Below are 14,937 nucleotides of genomic sequence, written 5' to 3'. Positions count from 1 at the left end.
TCCTGAAAATATCCCCCTTTATCCCAATCTCTGTTTCTATTAGTTAGCCAATGATCTTTGCATGCTATTGTACTGCCTCCAACACGCAATGGGCTCTTATCTGATTAATTAGCCTTACACGTGGTACCTTATTGAATGCCTTTTGGAAACCCAAATGTAAATAATTGCTCGGTAGTATGGAACTTAAACATTGCTGAAAGGAGACCAAAAAGACGAAGCTTTTCATCTTGAACTCATCAGAACTAGGACGCAAGAAACAGACTCAAACAAAGGAGGAACATCCATTTCACACAGCGTGAGAACAGTGTCAGTTGGTTGGGTCATCGTAGGGATGCAGCAAGAATGGTTACCTGTCAATCCTGATTCTCAGAATCAACCTGCCTGGTCTGATTGGTCAGGATGTTGCCACGGAGATGCAGCAGCAGCTGGCTGTCTCCAAAACACACCCTTTTTAAAGGACTAGTATACATGTACAAATTCCTAGCACTCTCACGGTACAGTGATTATGTCCCTACCTCTGAGCCAGGAGGCCTGGGTTCCAGTCCCATTTGCTGCAGAGATGAACAGGTTGATTAAGAAAATATCTATGTCCGAATTCTTTTTATCAACACAAAACAGGATCTTCCATGTATATGTTCCTTCTGGCACTCTCACTGTCAGCCTGAGTGATGATCTTAAATTGGTTTCCAGTGTACCTCATGGCACAATCTGGATTATTTAATAAATTATTTCCTAGCATAACCACATCTAATGATGGATATAATCTTGAGGCTTGGCTGAGCACACTCAGATGCCCACTATGAATGATCAACAGATGTGTTCTTTGAAAGAGTCCAGCAGTCATTGGGGCTTGCAGCCTACATACCTGGCATCACACTGATACAAACACACGCTTTTATTCATTGGTGTGGTAGGCAAAACATCTTTTTGGCTTGACTGTGGCATTTTGATCACAGAGAAAACCACTCATGGTTTACTACACAATAGGAGCATGAGACAGTTAGCTTCATCTGTTCAAAGTTTTCAGACACTTTTCCCCTCCAGGGTAATGAGGCAGACTTGACACTGCTCAGAGTCTGAAGTGATGAATGTAGGCCATTTCTTGAGTTTTCACAACATACAAGTGATGATTTGATCAGGATATCTCCAAAATGACAGGGTAGTTTTGATAGCCACTTTCTCAGTGTCAAAATTACCTGGTGAGCAAATGGTACTCTTCACAAGGTCACCAATAAGAATGATCTTTTAGCACATGGGATTGGACTGATCCCAGCATGTATGTTGGCCATTGAATGTAGACTTTTGGTAGATGGTCATTGAGAACCCATTTTCTGACTTTTCCACCAAAACATTGAAAAGACAGCTGAATTGAATTCGGCAATGGTAAATTTAAGCACGGAATGGAGTTTATTAAGTTGTACAAAGAAATTCTTTGCAGCTGTAGATTCAAATATTGCAAACGGGTCATTTACATTTCAGTGTACAAAGGATAAAAGTTACATGGTCTTTCTGTCAAAGATGTACTTCTCATGGTAACTAACAAAGATGTTAGCAAGGGCTGGACACAGAGGGGTTTCCATGGCAATGCCAATATTTGGGCATTGACCATGCAATTGGAGCTGAACTCAATTGCACGAATTGCCAAGTATATAAGTTTGAAGACCACAGATTCAGAGACCTGTGGTACATCTAGATTACTATGATGTAGTGATATAGTGCAAATGACAATGGCTTCTCCAAGTGGCACATTGGTAAATAAACTGGCACTGTTAAGAACATGCAGACGTACCACTGCTCTCAATTTGTAAGGTCTTGGCAAACATGCAGGAATCCTTCAGTGCATTAGGAGAAACTCATTTAGAACTGATTGCAACAGCTCACATGACTATTTGGCTAATTCATGTTGTGCTAAGCCAGCCTTGGCTAGAATAGGGCAAAAGGGGAATTACATCATGCATTATGGGATGCCTATATATGTATGGGTGCATAAGGGTCAATTCTACCACCCTTAAGCGAGCCCAGCATGTGTCTGCAGCTTGCCTTTGAGTGCAGCTGTTTGGTCATATGTAGTGCAAGTACTATAGACATAAATGTGGAACCAACTGTGAGTGCGGTGTGTGTTTTGTTGGCCTATAGTTACTAGTTTTGTCTTGTCTCCTTCCCTTTTTGAATAAGGGTAATAAATTGTCAGTTTTCCAGTTGTCTGGCACTTTTCCAAGAATCCTTAGGTTCTGGGAGACTGTTACCAGTGCATCCACTATCTCTGCAGATACTTCTTTTAATATCCTAATGCAACTCATCAAGCCCAGGGGACTTTTCCTCTCCTTGCTGTCAGTTCTGAGGAAGGGGTCACTGGACTCAATGTTAACCATGTTTTTCCTCTCCAGGTTGCTGCCAACCCTTTTGGGTATCTCCAACAATTTAAGTCCAGGGGACTTGTCAGTTTTAAGCCCATTAATCTCCCTAGTGCTTTCTTCTGTAGTGATTGTTTGTGTCTATTTCCTCTCCTTTTGCATTTTGATTATTTATTATTTCTGGAATGCTACTGCATCTACTACTGTGAAGATCAATGAAAAGAATTTATTCAATGTCTCTACCATTTCCTGCTTCTCCATCATTTCCTATGCTCCCATATTCTCCATCATTTCCTATGCTCCCAACGCATATGCATTTTATATAATGGCATACTAACTATCCTACATTAGTGGTGGAGAGTATAAATATCTAAACTGCTGACCAGGGTGCTGTTTAAATTTACACTCTGCACAGTGTCAGTGTCAATCTTCTGAATATTGGAGCTGCATCTATTCAAGCATATTTAAGAGTATTCCTTCACACTTCTGTAGATGTTTCGCAGGCTTTGAGTCGTCAAGAGGCAAGTTACTCACCACTGACATCCTGACTTTTGACCTCCTCTTGTGGCCACAGTATTTCTGGCCTAGTTCAGTAATGTAGTCAATTGTAACCCCCAGAATGTTGATGGTGGGGATTCAATGATAATGCCATTGAGTGTCAATGTCAGCTCTCATTGGAAATGGGCATTGGCATCTATGGGCACAAATGTTGTCCACCCTTAGCTCAAGTCTGGCTGAATTTGGGCACCGTCCAAAAATGGAGCCAAACATCATGCAATTGTCAGTGAACATCCCCATTTCTGACCTTATGACAGAGGGAGATTTACTGAAGCAGCTGAAGATGATGGGGCCCAGGACACTACCCTGAGGAACTCCTGGAGCTAAAATGAGTGGTCTCTAAATCCACAATCATCTTCCTTTCTGCTGGGTATGACTCCAACCACAGGAGAGCTCTCCCAACCCCTTCCAAACCATTCCCCCCTCCACCCCACCTCAGACTTCAAATAAACAAACAAGCACGTCATGATGCCGCACATGGTGGGACACTCTGGATGTTGAGAGTGATCAATCACTTTTGGAATTCTTTGGCTACCAGCTGTGGAGGAGGGGAGAGAGTCAGGACCTCATCAGTTCTTTTCTTCCTGCCACAGAATATAACTTCACATTTTCCTACATATTCCATCAGTGAAGTTTTTACCCACTGTCTAAAAATCTCTGTACATTGTCATCCTCATCACTTGCAAACCCACCTATTTGTATCATTGGCAACAGTACAATCTTCTCATCTAAGTAATGAATATATATGGTAAATAATTGTGGTTCCAGCCCTGATCCCTGTGGCACACTACGAGTTATAGGTTGTCATTGTGAAAATGGTCGTTATCCCAACTATCTCCCATTAGTTAAGTCAATGTTCTATCCATGCTTACATTACTCCAAGGGGCTCCTATCTTATTAATTCACCAAAGATCCTCAGATAGCACCTTCCAAACCCACGACCACTTCCATCTAGAAGGACAAGGGCAATAGATACATGGGAACACCAGCCCCTGCCAAGTTTACCTCCAAGCCACTCACCATCCTGACTTAGAAATAAATCGTAATTCCTTCACTGTTGCTGGGTCAAAATCCTGGAATTGCCTCCCCAATGGCACTGTGGGTCAACACACAGCAGGTGGACTGCAGAGGTTCAAGAAGACAGCTCACCACCACCTTCTTGAGGGCAACTAGGGATGGACAAGAAATGCTGGCCAGCCAGCGACACCCACATCCCACAAATGAGTTTTTTTTAAAAATGAAGTAGCCTTGTGTGCAACACCTTATTAAACAGTTTTTGGAAATCCAAATTCATTACATCGACTAGTTACCCTTTATCCTGCTGGTTACCTCTTCAAAGAATGAGTCAGACATTATTTCCCCTTCACGAAGCCATGTTGACTTTGCTTGATCACATTAAGTGTTTCAAAATGCTCTGCTAATAACATCCTTCATAATAGACTCTAGCACTTCCCTAGTAACAGGCACTCTGCTCAGTTCATATTGTACCCGCACTTGGGAATATTCAGTCACGATACAGAGTGAAGAAGCCAAAGAATGAACAATTCAATGTTGAAACTGTTCTAATTTTATTTTCCATGATTCTAACTTGAACAGTCATCTCTTAAATTCCATAAATACAGCGAGTGGAACTTAGCAGCAATTCAGTGGTACTTTCTCCATCGCTCGTGCTCTGAGTGGAAAATAAAGTTAAGAAAGTTAACAATTGATTGCAGAAAGCTACTGACTGATAGCAAGAATGCATTAGTTCTACAGCTTGGGGAAGCATTCCCAGAGCACCATTCACAACATTTAGGGCAGCCCAAGGTGTTTCACAGCCAATGAAGTACTTTTGATCTGAAGTAAAGTGACTATTGTATGAAAACTTAGCAACAAATTTCAACACAGCCAGCTCCCACAAATGGCAATGCATTCATGACCAAAAATCACACGTTCTTTGGAGATTGAGCACCAAATATTGACCTAGATATTGGGGCACGCATCCTCCTGCTCTTTATAAATAGTGCCAGGAGATTTTTTTGTCCACCCAAGGTGACACACTGGGCCTAGTATTAAGGTCCTAGTCAAAAGACAGCAACTTTGGTGGTGCATCACTCCTCCAGTTCTGCACTGCAAGTCAGCCTGGAGTATGTACTCCAGTTTCTGGAGTGGGACCTGAACCCATGAAACTTCTGACACAGTTCATCCACGTGCACTGTAAAGCTCCTCACAGCAGGATGTTTGTGCATGATCTTAACACCGCTCACGCTATATTCTGTTCGGCTGCAGGGCGGCTTACAGAGTCATGGAGTTGTACAGCATGGAAACAGACACTTCAGTCCAACTTGTCCATGCTAACCTAAATTAATCTACTCCCATTTGCTAAAATTTGGCCCATATCCCTCGGAATGTTTCCTATTCGTATATCCATCCAGATGCCTTTTAAGTGTGGTTATTGTACCATCCTCCATCACTTTGTCTTGCAGCTTGCTCCAAACATGCACCACGCTCTGCATGAAAAAGTTTATAAACTTCTATCAGGTCACCTCAGGCTCTGACACTCCAAAGAAAATAGCCCCAACCTATTCAGCCTCTCCCTCAAACCCCCCAGGCTTGGCAACATCCTCATAAATCAGCGCCTGTCTGCGTAAACAGGATGGATTGCGAGTAACGAGGATTATAGCTGAAGTGCCAAATACAACAGTAAAGTTGTCCCAGAGAATACTTCCTGGGACACAGGCACGTGCTGCAAGACAGAATTTATTTGTTGATTTTCTAATCGCCCCTTGAAGGTGGCAGTGGACCATCTTCTTGGAGCACCATGGTCCATGTGGTGCTCGACCAACTGTTCCAAAATGCTTCTCGGACAGTGATTGAGAAGGAAAAACATTTTCAGGACACGAGTGTCATTGGCGAGACTGGAATTAATTGGCCATTTGTCACATGCTCCGATCATTCAAACAGCCCAATAAAGAGTTGGAATCAACTCTGTTCCCCATTTTCATCCTGAAAAATATACTATTTAGAAACTGTCTAAAGTACACTGCAAAACAGTTCAAATTGGACTTCCTGGAAAGTGCACTAGTATTTCACTTTTCTTCATTCAGCATATTGTACTCTTTGGTGCCTCAGTGTAATTGCAATGTGTGTGACCATTTACTCTAATGTATTCAACGACAAGCATCCAGCCCAAGAGGCTCCACTTACTGAGGTGTTCGTACTCCCAGATGTAACTGAGCAGAACGTAACCAGTCAGCAACATGGCAATTCCCCCAATCCCACCTCGCTTCACATTAATGTACTTATTGTAGTACCGGTCATGGCCTGGAGAGAAACAGGAAAAGAGAGCACAGTTAAAATAGTCAGTAGCACTTCATCCATATGGGATCATGGCTTTGTACAATTTTAAAATCCAAAGATGATTCTACAAATACATAAAGAGTAAAAGAGCAACTAGGGATAGAACAGGCCCCTTTAAAGATCAATGTGGTCATCTATGTGCAGAACCACAAGAGATGGGTGAGGTACTAAACGAATATTTCGGGGTTAAGAGACAAAAAAAAAACTGCACATGCTGGAATCCAAGGTAGACAAACAGGAGGGCAAAAGAACACAGCAGGCCAGGCAGCATCTGGAGGAAAGGAGCAGTCAATGTTTCTGGTATTACCTTTCTTCAGGACTGGATGTGGGGGTAGGGGGAGCTGCAGATAAAGTGACAGGGGTAGCGGAACGGAGGTGATACATGGACAGACTCCAGACTGACAATGAAAATTAGGCAGACAAAGGATGGTTGATAGTAAGCCAGGGAAGAAGAAAAGCTGATGTTAGGGACAATGAGTAGATGAAAATGTGAGCTGGCTGTGCTGAAAGTAGTCCATGTCAAGATAGGGCCTGTGTGTGGAGGTGGGTATATTTTCTTGTTTCTCCCTCTAATTTCTCATATCTTTCCTTCTCCCTTTAAGCCACACCCGAGACTATTTTTCACCTTATTGCTCTCCTCAGTAGACCATTATATCATAACATTCAAGGATACGGAACAAGTGCAGGAAATTGGGATTAGCGCACCTTTAGCGGTAGTTATGATGGTGCAGACTTGATGGGGCAAAGGGCCTTTTCTACACTGTATAAATCTAGCTAATGTATAAAACACAGAACTGTGCTTGCACAACTACATGTGTACAGGGCAGTATGCCCAGAACCATTCTGTCCTCAACAATCTGAAGTAACCAAAATAAGAGCAAAACACTTTTTATTTCTGATCTCCAGGATCCACAAAGTGCCAGGGAAACTAAGGAAGTGGGGAGAATCTATGGAGAGAGAAAGAGTTAACGTTTCCAGTCAAAAGTGACACCTCTTCAGAACTGTTCCAAAGAAGAATCTTACTGGACCTAAAAACGTTAACTCTGTTTTTCTCTCTCTCCAGATGCTGCCTATATCTGCTGAGTTTCTCCAATGCTTAGTGTGTTTATTATAGATAAAATAAGGTTGTATTGAGCCTCACAACTGCCCTCCATTCAACTGCAGGCCTTTGGATACGGTAGGAATTAATGAACAGATACAAAGCCTGATTAAAAAGGAAATGGTCAAACGTTTCCATTACAACATGCTGCACAATTATTTGCAGATTTGGTCAGATTACGTTCTTACCTCTACGCAAAGCCCCGATAATGCCATTGGGGGTGAAATCTCGTGCAGTGATCCATCGGGACAGCTCCCCTAGCTTCACATCCATCAGAGGTTTCTCCGCAACTGGAACTGCTGACCAAACAGGAGGGCAGTGTCAGGGTGAGGGAGATAAGAGGAGAAGGTAGCAAAGAAAGCATGTTACAATCTTATTTGTTTATGGGTGCCACTGGCAAGGCCAACATTCAATGCCCATCCGTAACTGCCCTAAACCTGAGTGGTTGCTCACCCATTTCAGCGAGCAGCCGAAGAGGCAACCATATCGCGGTGTCTGGAGTCACACGTAAACCAGACTAGGCAAGGGCAGCAGATTTCCTTCCCTGAAGGACATTAGTGAATCATATGGGTTTATACAACAACAGTTGTCATGGTCACCATCACAGAGACCAGCATCATACTGCAGACTTATTAGTGTAGTTTAAATTCCATGCCATGTCATGGTGGGACTTGAACCCAAGTCCCCAGGGCATTAGCCTGGGCCTCAAGATTATTAAAAAGGTACAATCATCATCGTTCCAGAGGACCACAGGACTGGAGGTGGTTTGACCTTAGGGTCACCACACCTCAAAAGAGGGACAAGGTTGAGAAGGAGGAGCCTTCATCGTAACCTCAGCCAGCACAGGAATTGAACCCACAATGTCGTCACAAATTAGCCATCCAACCAACTGAGCTGTAGCCCCTACCGAAAACAAGTGATTAGATTTAGATTCGCCTACAGTACACTCTGAACCCAACAGGCCAGTTTCCAAACCCTGATCTCTCAGATTGCCAGTAGCAACTGAATACCAGACTAACTGGGTAAACCTGGTGTCCCAATCCCACACTCTCTGGGACATTTCTGTATCTCCTACCCTGCAATACAACCCACCCCAGTTCACTCTTTTCCAGACCCTCTCAAAAAAGGAGACACCATCCTCTCCCAGTGGAATCTGTTCCAATCTCTAACTCTTCCTTCTAAGATTTAGCACCTCCTCCATTTCCTAATACTCTTAAAATAAGTCTCAGATCCATCTCTCTGGGATATTTCCCAGCCTCAGTCAAAGAGAGTTCATTCCCTATATCCCACAATGCACACAGCCCTTATCCCTCTCTTTCAGAGGCTCCACCAACACTTCCCCCACCTCCACTAGCACCTCCCCACTACTCTAGTTCTCTTTTACCATTCCCCTGCCCCAAACCCTGGGGTACCTTCCCCCTCCCAAGTTCTCTCAACCCCTACCCCTCTCTCCAGGACATTGCTCTCTTTCTGCTACCACACATACCCCCACCCCAACACTGCCATTTCTGTTTCTCACTGCCCCTCTCTTTGGGACATTGTCCCCAGCTTACTACACACCAGTGCCTCTCTCAGAGACGATGCACTGACCCCCTGTCCCTGTCCCTGTCCCTGTCCCTCTCTCCAACCCCACACCTCTGGCCCACTGTCCCTCCCCTACCTCCCTATCCGCCTACCTCTGGCCCACTGCACACAGTAGCCTCTGCCCTCAGGGTGAGCTGTGCCACAGTCAGGGTGACCTTGCCCGGGTTGATGGTTCCCCCGGGCTCCCCTGCCCCTGCGGCGGATACATTGTATCTGGGTCAGACTGTGTGGTAACACAGTAACCCTCCACTGGCAACACTGTATCCTGCTGTGGTTACACTGTATCCAGGGGCCGCCGGATCCTCACCTGCTCTGTCCGCCATCTTCCAGCACCCTCCCTGCGTCACCTGACTGACAGCCCCCCCTCCTCCAATAGCATCTGTGCCTTTGTAGGGCGGGCTCTCCGTCTGACCAATCAGCAGCGAGCTATCCGCTCCTTCCGGCCATGTCCCCCTTAACTCCAGGTTCATTCACTTTTATTTTGCGGAGTTGACGAAATACTTTTTTTAATATTAAAAAGACACACATAAAATATCTCCATGGTTTCATAGAGGTGCATTTTCTCAATTTCATCAGCTCACGTTGGCAGAGCACGTTTGAACCCGGGGAGAGGCTTACGTTTGTATAGCGCCTTTCACAAGCTCAGGCCGTCTGCTCCTATGATGCTGCTTGGCCTGCTGTGTTCATCCAGCCCTGCACCTTGTTGTCTCGGATTCTCCAGCATCTGCAGTTCCTACTATCCCTGTCCAGCCAATTGGGTTTTTTATTTGTGGTGTATTCACTGTCGCCAGTGTTGGACACGCGCCAGCTTAGGTGTGCCCAGCAAGATCCCACAAACAACAGCAAAGTGATAACCGGATAATCTGTCTCACTGGCTAGACATTGCCGAGGAAACTGGCCCTTTCTTCGAAGTAGTGGCCTCTGTGTAGATGGGGCCTCAGCTTCATGTCTCATTCAAAAGAGAGCACCTCCAACAGAGCAGCACTGCCTCGGTACCACACTAGCTGAGAGGAGCTGACAGAGCTGTAACAAAAACAGAAATTGCTGCAGAACCTCAGCAGGTTTGGCAACATCTGTGAAGAGAAATCAAAGTTAACGCTCCAGTGACCCATCCTTAAAACACCAGGCCCAAAACACGACCCCTTCCTTAGAACACCAGGCCCAAAACACGACCCCTTCCTTAGAACACCAGGCCCAAAACACGACCCCTTCCTTAGAACACCGGGCCCAAAACACGACCCCTTCCTTAGAACACCAGGCCCAAAACGTGGCCCTTCCTTAGAACACCAGGCCCAAAACATGGCTCTTCCTTAGAACACCAGGCCCAAAACATGACCCTTCCTTAGAACACCAGGCCCAAAACATGACCCTTCCTTAGACCACCAGGCCCAAAACATGACCCCTCCTTAGAACACCAGGCCCAAAACATTAATTCTGTTTTCTCTTCACAGATGCTGCCAGACCTGCTGAGCTTTTCCAGCAGCTTCTGATTTATAGCATCCACAGTTCTTTCCGTATTTATCTGGGGATATCTATGCTCTGAGATGGGTCTTGAAACCCACAACCTTTTGACTCAGAGGGGAGAGTGCTAGCAATATCAAAAACAAGACACAAGTTTAGAATCTTTACAGTGTGGAAGCAGGCCATTCAACTCCTCGAGTCAGCACCAACCCTCTGAAAAGCATCACACCCAGAACCACCCCATACCATCTCTCTGTAACCCTGCATTTCCCATGGCTAACCCACCTAACCTGCACATCCCTGGACATTTGGGTAATTTAGCATGGCCAATCCACCCTAACCTGCACATCTTTGGACTGTGGGAGGGAACCAAGCTACCCAGAGGAAAACCCCACAGACACAGGGAGAATGTGCAAACTCCACACAGACAGTCACCCGATGGTAAAATCAAACCCCAGCTTCTGATGCTGTGAGGCAGCATTGCTAACCACTGAGCCACCAGGCCACCCAGTAATTCCTGACCATCCCACCAAATTTAATTCCTCCATTTGGAAAAGCCACATCGCTACGGCAGCAGGGTATGTTGCTTCATTCAGAGCTCCACTCTCTTCGCCAGTTCCTTTTCCTTTTCCTTACTTCCCTCTCCTCTCTGCAGTAATTCTAACAACACCCCCCCCCCCCCCCCCCCCCCCCCAGCAAGGAGCTGGGTCGCGACCAGGAGCCGCGTGGCGGGAGCTGAATGCGCGGGCCATGCCCTGCAGCGACGGTGGACGAGCGTGGGCCGGAGTGACATCGCGGTGACAGCGAGCCGGTGAGGCAGTGACACCAGTGAGAGTGGGCCTTTCGCTTGGCAGTGGTGACCTCCTGGGTGTCCTAGCAATCGGAGCGCTGCTTGTACCATTGTGGAGATGGGACTCTGAGATTTGGCCATTTTTTTTCTTGCTTACCTTTTGGCTCTGTTAAGTCTTTTAATTCTGGTTTTTTTAAACAAGTGAGTGTCAGTGAATGGTGGCTTTGTGCACTTTTCACTGTACTGATGTATTCCTATACTTAGTACATGTGACAAATCAATAAATCTAAATCTTCAGTGCCAACACAGCATATTACATTTCAAGGCTCCAACTTTTCATGTGATTTCGAACTTCAAGTTTGTTCAAAGTTGTTCCACATTTTGCATTTTGAAATCAGGCATCGAGAAGAGATTAGAATCAGAAATGATCTTTGTTCTGCAGGCCAGGATTTGATTCACTCCACAGTGGGTGATGGAATTTGAATTCAATACACATCTGGAATTAAGAGTCTAAGGATGACCATGAAACCATTACAGATTATCAGAAAATAAAAACCCATCTGGTTCACCGATGTGCTTTAGGGAAGAAAACTGCCACCCTTACCCAGTCTGGCCTATATATGACTCAAGACCCACAGCAATGTGGTTGACTCTTAACTGGCCTCTGTACAGTTAGGGATGGGCATTTTATGCCAGTGACACTCACATCCTCGGAATGAACTTTAAAAAAAAGAACTAGAAATAGGAAGCGTACTCAACATTTATATCATCATCTCTGCTGATGTATCTCGTATAAAGGTGGAGAGTGCAGTAATAACAGCTTGGATTTATATAGCGCCTTTAGTGTAGTAAAATGCCCCAAGGTCCTTCACAAGAGCAAAATCAAACAAAAATTGACACAGAGGCACATAGCAAGCATTAGGACTGACGCCCATAGGCTTGATCAAAGATACAGGTTTTAAGGAGTGTGTTGACAAAGATGATGAAGAAAATATTTAGGCAGTGAGTTCTACAGCTCCCTTATCCAGAAAATGCTGGAGAAAACTCAGCACATAATGTCTCACATATTGTCTGAAGTCCACGGGGAGGCTGAGCATTTCCAACATAAAGTAAAAATAAAAAGTGCTGGAGAACCTCACCAGGTCTGGCAGCATCTGTGGAGAGAGAAACAGAGTTAACATTTCAAGTCCAGCATGACTCTTCTTTGGAAGAACTCAACATTCATGTAAAATAAAACAAATAACTGCGGTTAAGAGATAACAAGGTGTAGAGCTGGGTGAACACAGCAGGCCAAGCAGCATCAGGGGAGCAGGAAGGCTGACATTTTGGTTTTCTGAAGAAGGGTCTAGGCCCGAAACGTCAGCTTTCCTGCTCCTCTGATGCTGCTTGGCCAGCTGTGTTCATCCAGCTCTACACCTTGTTATCTCAGATTCTCCAGCATCTGCAGTTACTACTATCTCTGAAATAACTGCGGTTGCTGGAAGTCTCAAATAAAACAGAAAACACTGGAGAAACTCGGCAGGTCTGGCAGCATCTGTGGGAAGAGAGTAGAGTTAATGTTTTTATTCCAGAGATTCTTCATTAGAGCTGTGGGTAACTAGGAAAAACTGATATTTATGCTGAAGCCGAAGTTGGAGATGGTGGGAGGGGAAGGGGAGAGATGAATGGATACATGGAGATGGAGCCCAGAGAAAGAGAGATGTGAAAGAGTGACGTAAAGGAGGAGATAATGGATAGCAGGAGAAAAGCTGAATAAGTGATAACCAGAGCTAAGAACGAGAATCGAGCTGTGCTGAATGTATCCAATATCATGTGAAAATGGGCTAGGGGTCCACATGACTGAAAGGCTGAATGGATCCCCAAGTGGAAAATGAGATGTTGTTCTTCAGGCTTGTCCTGAGCCTCACCAGAGCACTGCTGCAGGCCCGAAACAGAAGCATTGATGTGGGAACTTGGGGCTGTGCTGAAACAACAAGCAACTGGAAACTCATACTGAAATAAAGTCACAGAGCCTGGTATCCTGTCACCAAGTCACCCGTTATTTACATGTGGCGAGTCCTTGACGCACATCCAGCTTTCTCAGAGTGAGCAGAACCCTTGACACTCCTGTTTATATCTGTCAGTCGGGGCTCCCTGATTGGACCGGGTTAACAACCCCAATCAGGGAACTCATATTCTATAAAGTCCACCCAGCTGACCTTGTTCCAATCCCTACAAATACCTTCCAGGTGAAGCAGCAGTTTACCTGTACTCCATTCAATCCAGTCTACTGTATTCACTGCTCACAGTCCAGTCTCCTCTACATCAATGAGGCAAAACACAGACTGGGCAACTGCATTGCTCATACACTTTGTCTGCAAAAATGACACCAAGCTTCATCTTGGGGACCCTGCAACCTCTGGGACTCAGCATCAAGTTTCAGTAGCTTCAGAGCTTGATTCTATCCTTCCATGCTTTGTACCCTCAACATACCTGGTTCTGTTATGACACAGAGATAGCAAAAAATGCAGATGCTCGAACTCAGAGTCAATACAGTAAGGAGCTGAAGGAACACAGCAGGTCAGGCAGCAGCAGAGGAGCAGGAAAGTCAGCATTTTGTGTCAGAGCAGATGGTGGCCTGATGAAGGGTCCCAACCTGAAACATCGAATCTCCTGATGCTGCCTGACCTGCTGTGTTCCTCCAGTTCCACACTGTATCGACTCTGTTATGATATGCGTCACTTTTAGCACAGTCACCCATTCCCACATACTCCTAGGCCCCTTATCACAAGGTCAGAGGTCACACGATGCCAGGTTATAGTTCAACAGGTTTATTAAGCTTTCGGAGTGCTGCTCCCTCATTAGGTGAAGTCCACCTCACCTGACAAAGGAGCAGGGCTCCGAAAACTTGTGTTTTCAAATAAACCTGGTGGACTATAACCTGGTGTCGTGTGAATTCTGACCTTGTCCACCCCAGTTCAACACTGGCACCTCCACATCACCATAATCACAAGATATGGGTTACATTTGGCGCAGCTAACCCATTTTCTCTTAGTTCTTATTTCCATATTTCTAGCACTCTGACTCACTACCACATGGTGGCACTGTCAACCTGGGAACAAGTCTTTCAACCTGATAAAAAGGACTGAAAGCTAAAGACAGGGAGGTGTGGTCAAATCGGCTCAGAGTTCAGAGGTTGTGATAATGACATCCTGACGCTGGAGTGAGTGAGCGATACCAACTCACTGTGGGCCTGAAGCCTATTCTCCAACATGAATAAACTTCAACATTGCAAAGGAGCCTGTTACTTGGCAAGTCCCCATCAGCCGTTCTCTCACCCATTCCCCATTTTAATTGTCAATCCTCCAGGAATTCAATACCAAATTTCTGGACAGTGCACAGAAGGAACATCAAAAGGATGTTAAAATAAATGTGTTATTGTTCTCTGTTTTGGAGTTCACTTGTAAAAATAACAGCAATGGGGCTAAAAAGGCTGATTCGCCAATATTCAAATCAAATCAGGTTATTGCTAAGCTATGGGGAGCAATGTACCACGAAGATGGACCAATAGCAAGACTGTGTGAGCAGGATAGTTGGAGTCGAACGGTGATCTGCTGAATCCTTTCAGAATATTCCCACTAGAATCAACAATCCTAACCACCCCTGACTGTCAGAGATAACAACAACTGCTGATGCTGGAGTCAGAGATAACACAGCGTGGAGCTGGAGGAACACAGCAGGCCAGGCAGCATCAGAGGAGCAGGAGAGTTGAC

General features: G+C 45.1%; 1 protein-coding gene across 2 annotated transcripts; it reads right to left on the bottom strand.

Moving 5' to 3' along the window:
• Positions 1 to 4,456: 4,456 nt before the first annotated feature.
• Positions 4,457 to 9,367, bottom strand: LOC109917611 (ATP synthase subunit f, mitochondrial-like). Of its 2 annotated transcripts, none has more exons than XM_020517452.2 (4): positions 9,242 to 9,367; positions 7,539 to 7,646; positions 6,099 to 6,215; positions 4,457 to 4,584 (listed from the first exon to the last, which is right to left on the bottom strand). In XM_020517452.2, the coding sequence occupies exons 1-4, from the start codon at positions 9,255 to 9,257 to the stop codon at positions 4,556 to 4,558; spliced, it is 270 nt and encodes an 89-aa protein (XP_020373041.1). In that variant the 5' UTR covers positions 9,258 to 9,367; the 3' UTR covers positions 4,457 to 4,555. The 2 variants fall into 2 exon arrangements, with proteins under 2 accessions (XP_020373041.1, XP_020373040.1); XM_020517451.2 differs by having other exon boundaries at positions 7,539 to 7,649; positions 9,242 to 9,362.
• Positions 9,368 to 14,937: the final 5,570 nt, after the last annotated feature.

The sequence above is a fragment of the Rhincodon typus genome, chromosome 37, assembly GCF_021869965.1.
Source record: "Rhincodon typus isolate 14 chromosome 37, sRhiTyp1.1, whole genome shotgun sequence".
Classification (NCBI taxonomy): domain Eukaryota; kingdom Metazoa; phylum Chordata; class Chondrichthyes; order Orectolobiformes; family Rhincodontidae; genus Rhincodon; species Rhincodon typus.
The sequence above is the reverse complement of the archived record's forward strand: the minus strand, read 5'-3'. Positions and strand labels throughout refer to the sequence as shown.